The sequence below is a fragment of the Haemorhous mexicanus genome, chromosome 1 (assembly GCF_027477595.1).
Source record: "Haemorhous mexicanus isolate bHaeMex1 chromosome 1, bHaeMex1.pri, whole genome shotgun sequence".
NCBI lineage: Eukaryota > Metazoa > Chordata > Aves > Passeriformes > Fringillidae > Haemorhous > Haemorhous mexicanus.
In genome coordinates, this window is record NC_082341.1 from 113,415,312 (window position 1) to 113,434,211 (window position 18,900).

At 42.2% G+C, this 18,900-nt stretch overlaps 1 protein-coding gene across 1 annotated transcript in view; it reads right to left on the reverse strand.

Moving 5' to 3' along the window:
* CDH2 (cadherin 2) overlaps window positions 1–18,200 on the reverse strand; it is a 114,050-nt gene extending 95,850 nt beyond the window's left edge. The window contains exons 1-2 of the mRNA XM_059859732.1: window positions 18,068–18,200; window positions 7,204–7,315 (exon numbers count right to left, since the gene is read on the reverse strand). Of these exons, the coding sequence (XP_059715715.1) occupies window positions 7,204–7,315; window positions 18,068–18,142 (187 nt within the window). The 5' untranslated portion in view covers window positions 18,143–18,200. The remainder of the gene's footprint in view (window positions 1–7,203; window positions 7,316–18,067) is intronic.
* Window positions 18,201–18,900: the final 700 nt, after the last annotated feature.

Genomic DNA, 18,900 nt, shown 5'->3' on the forward strand with positions numbered 1-18,900 from the left:
TCAAGATTTCTATAATTTCTCTGTAGGTGTATTTTTCTCTTTATCAACATGGAGTTAGAAGAATCGACAGGAGAAACAGAAGTAGCACTCTTTTTCTGGGGAATAAGAGAGAATCATATTTCTTCTCTGGAAAAACTGGACAGAGTAGTTTAAGATTTTGCTATCTCACCTGCATTAAAAATATTCCATGAAAAGTAAAAATTTTTTTAGTACATTTTGATACAATTTTTTTTTAGAATTCCTTCTAACCTAGAACTTAAGTTATAATTTCTTTTATACTGGATATACACATTGATTCACACAGTACATACAATTCCACAATAGCTTTACAGTCCACCAAGGGATAACAGAATTAAGTTTCTGAAATGTTAGTCCTTTGTACACATTCATAACATCAATGAATTTCATTATTTATGCTTATTATCCACTTTTATGTATGTAATATTCAACATACAAGCTTGAAATGAGATGATACCAACTTATGGTCAGTAGTTTAATGCAGAAAAATAAAATCAGATATCACATACAAGTCAGACAAAAAAAGCAAAAAGGAGTCACCATTCAAATAGTATATTACCACTGTTCAGCAGGGTGAATATATGCCACATATACTCTAAAATATAATCCATGGTTAAGTAGTTGGTAGAAGGGAAAAAAGAAATGACATCTCAAAAAAAGCAGTCTCTTGCTTCAGCAAAAGAAAGCTATAATTTTCAGGGGACAAGTATCTAAGAATAGATTAAGAGCTTGGTACATGAACAGACAACTGGTATCACAAAACAGGTACTGTGCTAGCGTAGTGAAAGCAAACAAAAGCAGCTCTTCCAATCCAAAATAGCAAGATCCAAACTGACATTGGAGAATTTAGGATGCTGTAGGGTATGGAAAGAGTACAAACAGGAAAACTGTTTGAGAAAAGAAGATGAAAAGGAATAAAAAGGCAAGAAACCAAGAACTGGAATGCAACTGTAACATACAATAAAACAACAAGGCACAGCATCACCTAGTAACAGCAACAGAATTTACTCTGCTTCTCAAAGAAGAGGGCAAAACTAAACCTACTAAATCTTAAGCAATAACTCAGGGGGAAAAAGTATCTTAACAACAGAAGCTTCTGGAAAAAAAATTCACACCCACTAAGGCTTAAAAGAGTAACTAGAAGGGGATGGTAGGTTGTAGTGGTTTTTTCTTTCTTTTTTCTTTTTTTTTTGCAAGAGGGGGCAGGGTGAAGAGTACAGGAAAAGAATTTCAGAAAACAATACATTTGGGAAGAATTGAAACAGTTTTCCCCAGCTTGCCAGCAGCTCGTAGAGAGACGCCATCTATCTGAGATTGTTTGGCTGTCTGCCTGGAAGGAACTTGTCAACTTGTCTTTTTGCTTAAGGCAAGGAGACTTCAAACAAAGTGGTTACTATTTCCAGTTTTTTTAATAGAAGAAAAAAAAAAAAAGGCCAAAATCTTTTTCCTGGGTAAAGACTAATTTCCCTCTTGGAAAATGTAATTCTTCTAAGAACACTTTCCTTGGCTCTAGTTAATCCACCTTAAAAGATGTGCTGCTGTCTTCAGTTTTAAGCATTATGACTTTTTAAAAAGGAATTTTATTCTTAGCTGATGGTAGACATTTGTATATATAGAATAATAAAACAACACTAGCAACAAAGCCAAGTAGCTTCAGCTGGGACACACAGCATCCATATAACCTTCCACTACATCATGAAGAAATGCCAAGTTACTCTTAAACACCAGGCCATGCTTGAGGGCCACACTCCCAACAACACCACCACATTTCTGGGTTGAGACCAACTGGTATTTTCAACAGTAAAGTATGAAATAAGTCTGTGGGAATGCAAAAAACAAGTTTTGCCACTCAGTTTGAAAGCATCAAAACAAACACTATTTTCTAAGCATTTAACTGCTAGAGGAAAGAAGGCAGCAGGGACACCATGGCTCTGTTTAAGCCTACAAGGTCACTCAGAAAAAAGTCTAAAGGAGTGGGAGTGAAAGTTTACCCCAGATAAATTGGCTAACCCCGTTCATTTAATGGTTTCATGAGCACTTGGTACCAGGCTCAAAGAGGAGGGAAGGCACAAGCGTGCCTTTTTTGGCAGAGCTGATGCTGTGACTGAAATGAAACTGCAGTGCTAATCATCAATAATCACTGCTTATCTCTGTGATCAACACCAAAACGTATTTTTTCTTTATCATTCTGCAACGCAAAGACCTTAGAAATATTTTATAGCTACAAAGCATTCAAAGTAATGGTTTAGGAATTAATTTTCTTAGCAGAAAACTAAAACCATGCATTTAGTAACAGGACAGACAATGTTAAAATAACATCTCTGAGAGATAAGAAACTGCTACAATAATTATCAGCATAATAATCTCTAAGAAATGATTCTGCAAACCATTCAAGTAACCTTTTAAGGTGAATGATTTAAGCTGAAAACGCTTTATTTGTATCTTAAAATTTGCAGGATATAGAACAAAGATTAGATAAACATGCTGGACATATCAAACTGCCACAAGTACTTTTCCCTGGATGTACTACAAAAATGTGATAAAACCAGTGCAAGCAAGGGCATTTAATATATTAAACGGAAGTCCCTCTTGACTTAACCTCTTCTTCTCCAAACACCACATCTTATTTACGGCTCTTCAAAGAGTAACCACGTTTTATTTACAGAAACCAGTTGCAAGTACTGTGCCTTCACTCTGGGTTAGATATCTACTTCTATTAGCTGATGACTGGAGATTTTTTGCATATTATTTATTTTCTTTTTTAAATGTTGGAGGATTTAAGTCCTAAAAAATTTCAAAGTATATTACATTTTAAAAGAGCTGGGGGCTCAAGTAATTCCATGGTTTTATTACTAAGAGAATTTTTAGCAATGAATGAAGTTTCTCTTAATTCTGCTTCTGAAATTATCAATTTTTTTTTTTCTCCCTGTACAGAAATTAAGGTAGTAGTTCTGAGGTCACTTAGTTCCTCGGTAAAAATCACTGTAATTTCAATGAAGCTACTGGTATCAAGTGAAACAACATGTCAAATACAGTAAATAAATTTAATATTAGGGCTATAGGACTTATTGTAAATGTATCTAGTGACCTGAGCATATTGTATCTGGAAGTCAGACTTGCCAGACATTGTACAAGACAAATTGAAAGGTATCAGCTTCAAAGAGTCTCCAAGAGTATGACCAGTGAAGTCTGTTCCAGGGGAAAACAGGACCATGGGGCACTGGTGACACTAAGCCAGAAGGAGGCAACAGGGGACAGCCTATATGGTGCAGGTCACCTCCTACACAGCTCAGTCACAGCCTACAAAAGGAGAAGTTTTTTCCAACTTCTCTGATCTCTCAACTAGAATCATCTTCTCCATTTCCTCATCCTGAAACCAAGGGCAACAAGGGCAGCTCTCTTTCTCTTCCCCAATAATTAACGTGGAGCATTTTTTCCCTTTTCCAATTTAAGTTACTCTGAATATATATTGCCCCACCAATTTTTCACATACTGGGATAACTGAACACTTGGACAAGAACTGAATGTGTAGTTGCCTCTCATGCAAAAAAGGAAAAAAATCAATTGATGCTGTCATAATGTCCCAGCCATATGAATGAACAAAGTCAATATGAATTATTCTTAAATGCAATGGGAACAAGTTCGATCCTCCATCAAAAACAAGCACCACCTGAACATAGGGTAGAAAAAAAACCTCTTCAAAAAACAATCAGTATAGAGCAGTGCAAGAAAATTTCCTACAATAGAGTTTTAAAACCCAGATATCCTATGTTACTGTAACAAATGGAATGCAGAGACCTACAAGTCATGTGATAATTCTAATTTTATTTAAGTTTTGGTGAGACAGAAGCCAACAAACTAAAGAGAAGCCTGTCCCCCAATGTACTAGACAGAAGCAAACCAGGGAGGTCACAGATGACCAGAGGTGAGTAAATTGGATGCACAGCTACAAGGAGCTGGAAGGAGGATCTGCGGAGCTACAAGACCGTCAGCCTGGCTTCAGGGCTGGGGAAGGACATGGAGCAGATCCCCTTGAATGCTAACATGCAGCACACACAGAACAGCCAGGAGATCAGACCCAGCCAGCTTGAGTTCATGAAAGCCAGGTGCTGCTTGAATGATCTGATCTCCTGTTACAACGGTGTGACCCACTTGATGGATAAGTGAAAGGCTGCAGATGTTGTCCACTGACACTTTAGAAAAGCCTCTGACACCCATCACCACAGTATTCTCCTGGAGAAACTGCCTGCTCACAGCTTGATAGGTGCAGTGTTCACTGGGTAAGAACCCAAAAATTGTCCAGCCAGCCAGGCCCAGGGAGTGGTCGTGAATGAGTTACATCCAGCAGGCAGCTGGCCACCAGGGGTGTTCCCCAGGGCTCACTGCTGGGGCCAGTCCTGTTCAATATCTTTATTGATGATGGGGATGAGGGGATTAAGTGCACCTCACTTGGGCAGGAATGCTGATCTGCTGGAGGGCAGGAAGGTAATACGAGGATCAGTGAGCCAAGGCTGACTGTATGACCTTATTGTTCTCTACAACTACCTGAAAGCAGGTTGTAATGAGGTGGGGGCTGGTAGTTTCTTCCAGAAACAAGTGATAGGACAAGAGAAAATGGCATCATCATTCATCAGGGAGGTTTATATTGGATATTAGGAAGAATTTCTTCAGCAAAATGGTCAGCAAGCATTGGAACAGGCTGCCCAGGAAATTGCTGGAGCCACCATTTCAGGAAGTATTTAAAGGACATGCAGATGTAGTGCTTAGGGACGTAGTTCAGCGGTAAACTTGGCAGTGCTGGAATTAATGGATTGGCTTTATGGTTTTAGAGCTCTTTTCCAACTTAAATAATTCCATGCATTTAGATAGCCAAGGTGGCTGAGATCAGAATCAGGCACATGATTATCCCTACGAAGCAAATGTCATGCAACTATACTTAACTTCCAGCATCATCTGAATCTAGTTTAATAACCAGAAAATAGGCTTTTGACAACAATAGTATTTCAAAATGACAGTGTAATTAAATTTAAGTCAAAGCTATGCAATGATGGACTGTATGTTTATGTGTAACCAGCAAATTATATGCTTTTAAGCATGTCAAAATTTTCAAAAGAATTAACCACTGCAGTAATTCAGTTGAGGAAACGGTAGTAGGAAAAAGACTCCCCCAGGTCATTTTTCAACCAGCTGATATGATGTGATACATACCATTTGCCTCATACAGTGTTTCCAATTCCTACTTCCCTAAAATGTTATGCATTTTAATACCATTCAAGGACAAACCAACAGTCATGCTTCACTCACTTCTGAGAAGCAAGGGAAGGGACTGTGGGACTGGGATGAATAATGAGACAGGAAGTCAGTTTGTCATCCTATGTTACTAGTTCAGACTCAGTTAAAGCTGATCAGACATTATCATCAGGTTTGCGTGAGCAATGACAACAGACAATTAGTGCCCAGCCTACTGTGGTTCCTAACTGGTGGGAAAAGGGAAAAGCTGCAGAAACAGCCTTGATTCCATAGAGAGTGAAGAGAACTTCCACAGAACAGGGCAGATCTCAAAACTTGTGTGATCTCCATTTCAAGAGGAACTGATGGTACTTGGTGGTTTCAAGGCAGCACCTTTGGAAAGGTCACCTTCGGCTGTGCTCTGCATCCCTGTTTCTGCACCCTGTGTTTGTTCATCACATGATAAGGAATTCTCCTGGTGATGTCTACGACAGGAGTATTAAGGAGGGCCATCTATTAACTCCCATTTGGTGGAGAAGTGAGGCATATTCTCTTTCCTCATTATTATTTTCTCAATTGGCAGAACATTTACTTCAATACATAAATTTCTAAGCCATCTTTTAATAAAAAAAATCTGTGCTGGTAGAATATACTTTCTTGAAACTGAATAGAGAAAGCTTTAATAACTCAAGTTTAAATACACTAAAGCTAATCAATTCATCCTGCATTCAAGATTCTATTATACTTCTAAGAAAGTACAAAACAGATCCTTAAAATATAATTAACGAGAGACTGCTACATACAGCATGTAAAATCAAGACTACAGCTTTGACTTCATTTGTTTTGCAGACTCATTAGAATTTTTTTCATTTAAAAGTCTTGAACTGTGTAGCCAAATTTATATGTGAAAGAAACAACAAATTAAATTAAATTAGTCCTTATTTAAGCTGTATTTGAAACTGTCTAAAACTGATGTTCATAGTTCCACAATTTCCAAATTAGATTTAAAAAATTATGTTAGCGGTTCACAAAACAGACAAATTAATGCAGATTTTAAAAAAATGTTGTACTTCTGCAAGCTTGTACACTGAAACTTCACTGGCTGGGAAATCTAGGAAACATTCAGAGCATCTGCCTCTTTGTCTCACTCTATCCCTGCAAAATAGAGACACAAGAAGAACAGTGAACTGAATTCCCAACATGGACAAACCTGGGCAGGTGTAGTGACTGCAGGGCATCCCTGGCAGAGGAAAGGGCTTGTGCTCACCGAGCAGGTCATCCCCAGCCTGGGCACCGTGCCATTTGGAGGCAGGTAGGTGCCAGGGTGAGAGAGAGAGTAGTGTACTGTCCCTGAGACAGCCCTGGCACTGTCCTGCCTCTCCTGGCACACCTCCTCACAGAGCCTGCAGGGCTGTGGTCACTGATCAGGGGCTCACAGACAACCACTCTCTCGTGTTGCTGCCCATCCCACTGCTTGCTTCCTACAGGTGTCTCTCCTCAGAATGCCATGAAAAAGCAGTAAGGGAACTATCTCTGCACTAACATGAGCACTAGCACTGGGTGTAACTGCAGTTCTATGAGAGGTAAAGCAAAAAGGAAATTTTCTTTACCTCCTCATACATACATGGGCTGTAAGTACAGACTAAGGGCATACAGCTTGTCAATGTTAGTAAGAAACATCAGAGTGAATGCTGTGCCAAGAATCAGAGAATAAATAATAATGGGAAGTTCTGCAACACTCAGTGTTCTCAAATTACAGTCAGAGGCGCATGTGCTGCCACTAATGTCAACTGATTTTCCAAGTCCTGTGATAGTGACCAAGAAATAATCACAGAGCAGCTGATGTTTTCTCCTGAAAGAGTTTGTGTCCTATTTAAGGATGAAAATGCTCCAGGAGTGACTTATGGCTACAACTAGAAGAAACAAAAAAGTTCAAAATATGTTTTCTAACAGTACCATTGAGAAGAGGCTGTCCTCCATGTACACTCCTTGAGACTACTGCACTGTGAACATCTTCAGGAAATCCAGTCTTGCATGACAAATCTTCACAGGTTGCTTTTATTGGTGCCTGAAACACAAGACAAAATGTATGTAATACTTGCAACCCACATTCACCAGAGAAACATTCCAGTTATCACATCTACACTTCACTGCTGTCTTGTACAAGCAGAATCTTTGTTTCTGAACGACTGCAATTAGGACTGTGAGGGCAAAGGGTTAATCTTTCTGATAACTGGAATGGAAGGAACAAATCCCACTTGTCTGGTAAGATCTAAATAATACACCATCTTGATTCTTCTGACAACTGAACATTTCCACTAAACCAGACATCTAGACTGAAGGGGAATCATAAAGGGAACAAAAACATTCCTTCCTCTGGAAATAAATGTTGCACAAAACACGTCTCAACTTTTTCACAGCCCGATTGCTTGAAAGGGATCACTTCAACCACTGGTGTAAAATGCTTTATATAGAATATTTCTATGTGAGGCTGCACCAGAACAAGTAAACTAAGACAAAATGTTACATTTGCAATAACTTAACAGATCTTACATTTGTGTTAGCGTTCAAACAGATACCATATAAAGCCAAATGCTTCCAATGCAACTCCTATTTCAAAGGGACATTAAGTTAAAAGGAGGGCAGCTCATTAAATTTGCACAATGGAAGAGCTGAGCCACTGAAACTGTTTGTTCTTTCACTTATTAAAAAATTTTACCCTCAAATCACATTCTTAAAAGAGCTTCATAAATGCCTTTCCATTAAGAAATATAATACAGCATTTGGAAACTTGTTTGTTCTGTAGTCTTCCATGTTCATAAAATACTTCTGGTAGTAAAGCTATTTTCCAGGACAGCTTGTTGCCTATTTAGAAAAAAAAAAAAAACCAAAACCAAGCATTTTCTGTGGCAAAGGACTAAGATTTCTTTTCAGTAGATTGGTTTTGCCTCATCTTATCACTGCACAAGACAATGACCCACCTTACATGCGGCTACATGACTGTACATTGGCAAACCCTTTTCACACTGTACACAGCAGAGAGGTCAGCTCCCACTGCAGCCTGGGCTGAGATATAGCCAAGAAAACAGGACAGCTCTCACACAATCTCAAACACCCCTACATGCCAAACAAAGGCTTATCCAGATGTAGTATATGGTCTTGGACAGCACAAGCAACTGTGTGATTATATCATACTTAAATCTGACCAAGACTTAAATTAGATTTTCCTGTTTGCTTTCCAGATGGGCTTCCATCAAGCAGACTGACTCAAGGCCATATAAGCATCCCTGCATCTTGCAAAGAAAGCCCTACAGGAAATAATAAAAAAAGGGAGGGAGAAAGAGGAGATGATGGTGTTACACCCATTCACCCTAGTAACCTCAGGGAAAGAGAGCATTAAAGCAGAGGTGGGACAGGAGCACCTCAAATGACAGGGGTTTGCTCAAGGAAGAAAAAGGGACTAGGTGGAAGTGTAATCTCTCCACTGACAAACATGGCCAAACTCAGCATGTCAAGCCCTGCTGGAGCAGTTTTATAACTAATACAAGGAGGCATCTGTAACTCATTGCATTGCATTTACACCAACAGCATCCTAACTGGGCAGCTCAACACCGACACTAGCAAAACCAAAAAAATTTAAAATTTACCAACTCACAAGTTGATGCACTATCCAGTTATGCCCTCAGTAAGAGAACTTGTAATTATCAAGTTTCAGATTAACTTAAACTGTTGTGATTTAAGATCTACATGGGTAACTCAGCTTGTACAATTGCTTAAGTAGTTTATTATGTTTATACAGAAACCCTAAAGAGAAAGCAAATAAAGCAACAGTTTAGCTACCATGGAGCTATGTTCCCTACAAAACTGGAACCAAGATCTGTAGCTATGTTCCAACAGTTTATTTATACACTGAGTTTTAAGATAACAAAATGACAAATCAAAAATAACTAAAATTTCAACCAGCCAGTGTCCTTAGCTTTAGAACTCAAATCACAGGTTTGATAAGGTTTCCATAATTTGAAAGAAAAATAGTAAGACTCATTTAAACTACTGCACAAAAGGTGACTTCAAAGTAATGTGGTGGAAAAGGAAATAAAAGTCTTCCATGGTATCTTTGAAACCAAAAGCTACTGGCTGGGAGCTGAGGAGATAGCAGGATTTTTAACAAGACTGCACCGATGTGTTTGGGAATCTTTCAGCCTTTCCAGTAATCTATATGTACTAAACAGCTCTTATAAACTGAAACAATGCCCACTGAAACAAAGGCTGGGGAGCATGAATAGAAAGCCTTCTTTATTCTTTCATTTGCAGCCATCAATTTTATCCAGAAACAAAAGACTCTACTCTGCTCTCCAAAAACAGGCCTTTGTAAAGATTGTTTCAGAATAAAAACACAAGGGAAGGAAGAATTCAAATTTTCAGCAATTCTTAATCACCCTGTGTTAAGCATTCTGAATTAAGTAGAAGTTGCAACTTCAGACACACTGGGTCACATGAAGTTCAGCCTAAGTGTACTGCAAGACTTAAACCATTTTAACTCTAAGAAAAGAAGGATGCTGAAGTATTTTTATCCCCTTATCTGGGGCAAAAGGCAAAAGCTAGTGAAGATTATGGGACATGTTATTATAATTTACAGGATTTTGTGTGATTAGTACAATTCCCAAGACACTTTAAGATAATATTACTTGTACATTCATCTGAAGAAGGACACTACTTTACAAAAACCCCATCTTTTTAAGACAGAAAGCAATCACCTTAGCTTGTACCCACATAAAACCTGCTCAGTAGAGTCACAAAGCTTTCAACAAGCTCAGCACTTGGAAAATTCTCCTCTCAAGTACTACCAGACTTTGTGACAGCAAAATAAAATTACTTCTAAAAAACTATTCTGCTTTCCTCATCCTCTATGACTTGTTTAGCCATTTTTAACTGCTAAATGAGTGATAAGCATTACCATCTCCAGATGCTAGAGAGATAGTCACACATGGTATCAGATCATGCATATAAACTCAGTACTGTAGATCTCAAATATAAATGCAATAGGAAAACGGCAATTATGAAGCAACATGATGTAAATTAGAAGTCTTCTGTCAAAACTGTTATTCAATCAATTAAAAGAATTCACCATTTTGATATAGTTAGGCAGTTAAGCCTGCAGTTTTGACATCCTGCTCCTCTGTTACTTTAGTTTCATCTCTAGATATGAAAACTGTGGTTTAATTCCAAAGCTGTATTTCAGTTTGATTAAAAAAAGAAAAAAAAACCCAAAAAAACAACCCACCAAAAAAACCCCAAAACCAAAAATACCATTAACAACCTGTTTACAATCTCGAGCGTAAAATTCTAAGGGATTTGCATTTACATCTTTTTCCAAATGCCATCAGTAAAAGACTTCCAACAACACAGGCCTCAAAGTTTTGAAAAGTTTCTAACTGAAACAAGCCTTGAGCCAGGCAGAATTTCTCCACTTATACTGACAGATCTGGACTCATAACCAATTTCCATTGTTTTTAAAAAGTAGACACATTTAAAATTCCAAATATCTGGAAATATCCATTTAAAGAAACACGTATTTCGAAATGTAATCTCACCACCTCCTCTGCATATGCCATACACCACTGCAGTTCAGTAATAGCTATCAATCTGAAACATCCAAGTCTCTTCTACTTTGCATCTACATGTACTACTACACAAGATTTCTTAACAACAATTTTAACAAAATGCAAGGCAATTTGGTTTTGGAAGACTGCTTTCTTTTCAAATCATTGTGCCATAGGAAAAGAAGCCTAGGTAGTAAAATGAGAAACCAAGTGGGGTATGTATCAAAGGAAATATCATAGTACACAGTATAATTGAACACAGTACAGTTACCAATTGCCAAGTCCAGCCAATTCACAGGACATTATTGTGTGTAGTTCAAAACAATGTCTGACATAATTATATGTATGATGAAGCAAGAATGGGGTATTTGAGCTCTTCCTCCTTAATAACCAACATTCATTTACAACTATCACAGTAATATTCAACTTAAGCACAGATCACAGAAATATTTGTGACTGTGTTTAAAGACTGTGTGTTTCTTCATTAATTTAAAAGCCAGGAAGATACCCTTGCAACTTAGGTTCTAGAGAACTCTAAAAATTAGAGATTGTTCTGTCCATTTTTAGTTTTGTGTACAGACATTATTTGACACAACGGGATATGCTGTACAAGGTGGTATTATTTAGTAATGAGTTTCTACTTACTGTCATAAGGCATAAGAAAGATACCCTGGATGACAAAAACATCTCCAAAACCTTTAGATACTAAAATTCAAACTGTTCAGCAACTCTCTTAAATCCCCAACTTGCTGCAAACAAAGCTGCCAACAGTTTATACTCTCACAGTACTCAGTACTTCAGCAAAAGTAGTCAAGTACAATTTGTTTTCAACCATAGAGTGAGTGCAACTAGAGAAAAAGAAAAGTGCCTTTCATTCAAATTGTTCTGGAAGCCAAAAGCTTCCAAAGTGGGTGCCAGGCCACATCCTCCCAGAGGTCATTCAGTTACAGCAGAAAGGGCTTTCATTACACCATCTTCACTTCTAATCAGTGCTCTACTTTGTGAATCACAAGATTTTAGATCAGAAAATCCAATTTCTTAAACCAATATGTAGAGCTCTCAAGTACCTTCCCCAAGTACGAGAATCCCCAATTTTTATGCAAGTTTAAAGTAACTTGCCTTAAACCACCAAAGGTTCATAGAATTGTACAACGCCTTTAGCTGGAAGGAGCTGTCTAAGTCATCTATTTCCACCCTTCCTGCCCATGGGCAGGAACACCTTCCACTAAACCAGTGGGACTTGCTCAAAGCCCCATGAAACCTGGCCTTGAACACTTCCAGGGATGGGGCATCTACAACTTCCCTGTGCAACTGGTTCCACTGCCTTACCACCCTCCCAGTGAGGAGTAACTAATCTCAACCTACTGTTTTTCAGTTTCTAGCTATTCCTACTTATCCTATCTCTACATACCCATGTAAAAAGTCTCTCTCTCTGGTCACGTCCAGCCTCTCATACACCAGCACCACCAAGCCCTGCTCCGCATCTGTTCATCCCCCAGTTTTACAAACCATGTTCATAGCCTATCCTGTTAACCCGTAATAATAGACAAATTCATTTGCTCTACTAAAAATTAAGACAATTATTTAGTACACCCTACATGCTCAAACCCATGATCCAAGTTTGGATTTTCCCCCCTGCCCCAACTAGGAGAACATAGGAATAGCTCCAGCTTCAAAACACATGGTTCTTCAGGTAAGCCATAGGTCAGAGAAGGTTATCTTAAAATTTCTGTATGTTTAAGTTTTAATAATTGTTTTAACAATAACTTAAAAAAAAAAAAAGATCCTGTATTTGACCACCCATTCTAATTTCTCTACAAGAAATCAGTCTCTCTGATTTGGTAATAGCCATTGCATTGCTCACACTGAATATATCAGCCTATAAACTGCTGCTATTCCATACAGGAGAATGCTGCATTTTTCTGACCTTTGGGAGAGGCCTTGAGAGGCCTCTTTGGGGGGACCACAAAATTTTAACTATGTCTTCAGCTGCTGAGTGATAATTATATGCTAATTATAAGGAATGGGAGAGTCCCTAGAGGAGTCTATTGATAAAAATATATTTTTTAAATATGTCAAGGAGTGCCTAGAGGAGAGTATAAACACACTTTTTGGAAACATGGTATTTAATTAAATATACGAATACTGACTAAAACCAAATACTTTAAATGAAATGCTGAAAAGATTTGGCAGCGAATCACCTTCCATCTTGGATGCTGCTGATACTGTATCTGTTTTCATAAGTCATTTAAAAATAGAAAGCCTAATTTCCCTTCTTTATTCAGACAGAGCTCCCATGATCTTTCAGCAAGAAGTGCAGGATCAAATCAAATGATGAATCATGCACACTTGGATTATATACCTCTCAAGGTGAACAGCAACATGGTCCAACACCCAGGTGAAAAAGGTCCCTCTCAGCTCATTCACAAACTACAAATGCACTTGAGGAAAATACAGATCTTCCTTAAATTCATCCTGCAATAACGTTCATGTTTCTTTCCTCTGAGGTTTCACCTCATTGTATGCCACTGCTGGCCAACGAGAGTCTCAGTCAGTGGAAGGTGAGAAGTGCTTTAATACTGCTCCTGCAAAGGATGTCAAGTATTCTTTTTGCCTTCATTATCCTCCACCCAAAGTTTGGACAGTGCTCTCAGGCACATGGTGAGACTCTTGGGGATGGTGCTGTGCATGGCCAGGAGCTGGACTCGATGATCCTTATGGGATCATCAGCTTATTCTGTAATCTGTCTCACTGAACCTTACGCTCAACTGGTGCTACTGGGTTAACAGAAGAACACAGGCTACTCCATTAGGCCACTATGGGCTCCTCCTACCCTTTATAATAAGAATTTAAAATAAAAAATCCCAGTGAACATTAAAGATTGCCCAGCCTTTGGGAATAGACTTGTCCTTTGTGTGTGTACAATGTTTGAAGTAAGTTACGCTCCCATCCTAATAGGAATGCTAGTAACTACTGAAACTATTGCAAGCTTTCTGAACTTTTTTGTTACTCTAAAAAAGCACTTACAAAACCAATGAAAAACAGAAAGAGAGTTTAACTGGTAAATTATTTTGTTAAGCAGGAAAAGCCATTCAAAAATTCCTCTTCCTTACCACATGACAAGTCCCTTACACAATACTGTCTGTATTGAGTAAAAATAACTTTACTCACAGCTTCCTCAAGCTATTTTTAAATATAAACATGCAATTTTTTCACAACTAAACTGTCTCATGTGTTAGTACTCAGTAATTAAAAGAAGTAATAAAATACGTTATTGATATAAAAGCATCAATGAAACCAAGTAAGATAGAACATGACAGGGTTCTTCCAATGATGTTTCTGGGAGGTCCTTCAACTTCTAGAACCAGAAAGGAAAATAACAGAAAGTTTTCGAATTACACACTCTTGACTAGATGTAGCACAAAAATATGATAATTTTTGGAAATATTTTAAAAGCTGGTATCAAAACGATACATTCATCTTTGCAGCACACTGAGCTGCATGCCTAGGTAGCAGTACTACCCAGGAAGAGAGAGAGCAGTAGAAGGCTCTCTAGAAAACACACAGTTATTAAAAATACATAGATCGACAACATAAGAATATATGCCCTCTGGTACATAAGCAGAGTATGTATTTCTGAGCTTGCTAGGATATCTGCCCAGATAATTTAGTGTATCAAAAAAATTCTGATTATCTCCTGTTCTGTCAACCAACGACTTAAATTCAAAAAACTCACTGAATTACACAACCTTATCTGTCCTATAATATATGCAAAAAGGGGTTTTTTAAAAGTATTTTAACAAAATATATTTAAATAATATATTCAGTTTAATATCCAAGGAAATTCAGCTCTGCAATTATCTGAATTTTGAGGATGTGTCAGTGTTATTACTATCACTTAGACGAGACAGACAAGGTTTGGAGAGCTCTCTGCTGCAATACCCTGCCACATTTAACTTTTCCAATGGAATCTTTGAAGACAAAACAAAACCAGAACACAAAGATCTACACTGAAAAAGCCCGAGATACTGCACATAACTGCTCTGGTCAGGGGCTTATGAATGTGTTACGAAATGCATTCAATTCACTACATTCAGCGTACTTTGAATGGTCTGTTAATGGAGTAATTTATCAGAGACACTGTAAAACTCATGCTTATACAGATTAAAAAAAAAATAAATCTAAGACACAGGTATATTGTGAGAAACAGAAGATTTATCGACAATAGGGGATCTTGCTTGTTTCTACACAAAACTATGTTAATATTCCTCACCCCAATTCTGCCAAAGACTACTGCTGCTGGGGGTAGACCTGGCAAGAAATGCCATTGCTGGATTCTCAGCTGAGGCAGCTTAACAGGAGTGTCATTTAGGGTAGTAGCTTTATCACCTGGATACATTCACTAAGACCTGGAATAAGACCAAAACTGCCTGCAGAGGGTAATAACTTACATCCTCTGTCATCATAATTCAAATTCAAACCAGTCACCTGAGCTGAAAAGCCTCCAAAAACTGCTTTATTGTTTACTTGCTTTTGATTTAGAAACAGACAACATCCACGTAGTGATTCAATAAGCTTTTATTTAAAGAAATATATTTCCTTTTTGAGCACTTTATTTCTAATTTGTGTTTCAGTTTATTTATTATAGTAGTTTCATTACTGTAAACTCATACTGGCCTTCCCATTCCTTCGCTGGATTGGAATTGTTGCTATAGCCAGAAAAACAAGACTCGCTCCTTTCATCCTATCTTCTGTCAGGATTTTTTCCATGTAATACTCCCAGAATCATACTGATATGCTAACCAGCAAAACAGAGTGCAGTTTTCATTCCCTTCTTTCTTGTGCAGGTTACACACTGCCAAAACTCTTAAGCCGTATTTCCTGTACACAAACAACATCCACAGACCTGCCCTTAAAATCTGGCTCCAGTTACAATCTTTCAAGTAATTCTATAATGACAGCTTTTCTATACCACTAACGAAAAACTGATTAATGCTCTAGAAAATAAAGGTAGGTAGATGCTGTGTTGCAGAGAGGAAAAACTGAGTGAAAAGACTAAACATTTCAAAACAACCTGATAAAAATAACCTCCTACAAACCAAAAGTAATAGGTGTGACAACAGGGGAAAAAGTTAGCAAAGCACCTAGGTGGTGAAGGTTCTTGCAGTAGGCATGATGGAAGAAGGGGGTAGGAAAAAAGAGCTCTTAAAATGAAAGTGTTCTACAGACACAGGTCTGTAAATCTGATTTCATACTCAAGTTCCAATTTTGTTACACGCTATTAAAAATCAACCCTAACCTGATTTAATGGATACCCAAACAAGGGGGAAATTGGATTCCCCAACCATAACGTGCCAGTGACACTGAGTGATATATAAAAGCAACACGGCTAGTTCCTGTCCTTAATTCACAGCCTGTGCTTCAATTTCAAACCTGCCTTGGTTAAGGAGAAAAAAAAAAAAAAAGATGGAATAAAAGCTTACTGCAGATTTTGTGCTTTAAAGATTTATTGAGATAGGAAGACTAAACAGAACTGAAAGCACATACAGTAAACAGCACATAAGGACTTAAAAAAAGCACACGAAAAAACCAACACAACAACAGCCGGTAAGTGGCACACACAAGTTTCTGAACAGGGTGTATGCTATCACATGCAGCCGCTCATGCTCAGCCGGACACTCCCGTGTCACGCCAGCCACCCCTCCGCGCGTCCTCCTAGGACTCAAGGGAAAATCCCAGGCTACCGCGGAGCAGCATTTCAGCACCTCGCTCCCTGGCGCAAGTCACTAGCCCCGGAGAGCGCCTCAGAAACTGCGTGAAGGACGCAACTGCCCGGGGACCCCGTAAGGGGACAGGCGCGTCAGAGAGACGGAGAAGCGGAGAGAAGACGGGAGGCCGGGCGGGCTCCTCCCGCCCCCGGTGCGGCGGAGGCAGCGGGGCCGCACCATGGACAGTGGCTGCGCCTGCCGCCTCCCCCTGCCCTGCGCCAGCCGCTGCGGGCGCGGCGGGAGGGTGCCCTGCCCGCCCCGGCACCCCGGCCCCGCCGCCGGCCTCGCCTCAACCCGCTCCCCCGGCCCGACAGAAATGCCCCAATCGTAAATACCATTAAGAGGCGATGATCTGCGCCATCTGTCCCTCGGACTTACCGCCCTCTCCACCCCCGGCGCCGCACCGGATACGAGCTCAGCGAGCACAGAATGAACGGGGCACCCACCGGGTGCCCCGGCTCCGCTGCTGCTCCGCACACTCCTCACCGCCGGAGGGGAGCCCAACCATCGCCCCGCGGGTACTGCCCCTGCTGCCCCAACGGGATCCATTTTGTCGTCTCCCCGTCCTCCCCACACCCTCCCGGTGACTCCCATCTCGCCCCAGACCTCCGCTTTCTGCACCTCACTGGGAGCGCACCGCGGCTAGCGGTGCCCGGCGCTGCCCCGCGACCACCTGCCCGGGACCCCATCAGTCACCCGCCCGGAGCGCCCCGGCAAGGCCGCCGGCGGGAGGCAGCAGCAGGACTTTCATAATAATAAATTAAACACTTCGGGGCCCGAGCACCGTCCCAGTGGAAATTCCCGTTAGCGGCAGGGGGTGGGGAAGCCCAGCGCCCAGGCGGAGGCTGATTAAATTCTTCCCGGAGAAAGGATTAGCGGGCGAGGGAGCTGGGGGTAGCCGAGGCGCGGGGGTTGCTCTTTGCCCCGCACCTCTCTGGCACCACAGCCCGCCCTTCGTCACGCGGGACGGAGGGGGGAATGTTCATTCCGTCCCCCACTCCGGTAGTTTGTTCCCCGCGCCCGCGGCGGGGCCGCGGTCCCGTGCTCCTGCCAGGAGCGCGGGTACCGGCCAGCTCCCCGCCACGTCCCGTGGCACCTGCTCTCCCGGGAATGAGGGGGCATCGGTGCCCCCATCACCTCTCGCGTCTCGAGACCACCCTCTCCCTCTCAGCCGGCCCCGGGCAGGGGCTCCCCCATCTCTCTCTCTCTCCCCGCGGCGCGGAGGCCGGTGGCGGGGCTGCCCCGAGCAGGTGGCTCCGCACGAGCGGCCAGAAGCCACCCCGGGGCACCCCGGCGGGGGGGCCGCTTTCCCCTACCCCCTCCCCGAGACCCCAACCACGAAGCGCAGCCCCCCCCCCTTTTCCCCCCGGCTCTCCCGCCTTCTCCGGGCATCGCCGCCCGCAGGGGAACAAAGAGCCGCAGCCCGGCCCGCTCCCCGCCGGCGGTGCTTACCTGCTGCAGGGCCGCCAGCAGCATCAGCGCCAGCGGCGGCAGGATCCGCGGCGGCGCTCCCGCTACCCGGCACATGGAGGCGAGCAGGGGCGGCAGCAGGGCGGCCCCCAGCAGTTCCGGAGCGCGGCTGGAGTCCGCGGAGCGGGGCGAGGGGAGCGGCGGGGAGGGTCGGGCAGCGGCAGCTGCCGGGAGCTGCGGTCGGCGTCTGCCCCCGCCTGCCGGAGCCGGCTGCCGCTCTAGCTCATGGGCAGCGATGCAGCGGAGAGAGAGAGAGCGGGGGGCGGAGGATGGGTGAAACTCAGCTCTGGGTCAGCTTGCTTGTCTCTCGGCCGAGCCCCCTCCGCGGTGCAGAGGGTGGGCAGGGAAGAGGAGGAGGAGGAGGAGGATGGGCAAACAAAAGGCTGGGAGATAAGAAAGAAGTAGTCGCTGCTGCTGCTGCTGCGAGGCCGGTGCGGCGGCGGCTCCCTTCGGCTGGCAGCCTTCCCCACGCCTGGATCGTGCCCGCCTCGCTCCTCCCGCCGGTGCCCCCCAGCGAGCTCGGGCAGGCGGCTCCTCTCAGCGCCTCAGCCCAGGCACGCCAGCACCGCCGCTTCGCCGGCCCCAGCCCTGCTGCATGCTCGCCCCGCACTTTCTCTCTCCCTCTTTCTTCTCCTCCCTCCACCCCTCCCCCTGCAGGCAAAGCTCTCCGCCGAAGCACAATGATAACAATACCCCAGCAGCCTCTGCCTGCCGTGCGCTTGTCTACGCGCTCGCCCGGTGCCTGCCTGCCTGTCTGCTGCTGGCAGCTCCCTCTCCGCCTCCCGTCGCTCCCTGCCGGCCGCACGGCCAATGGG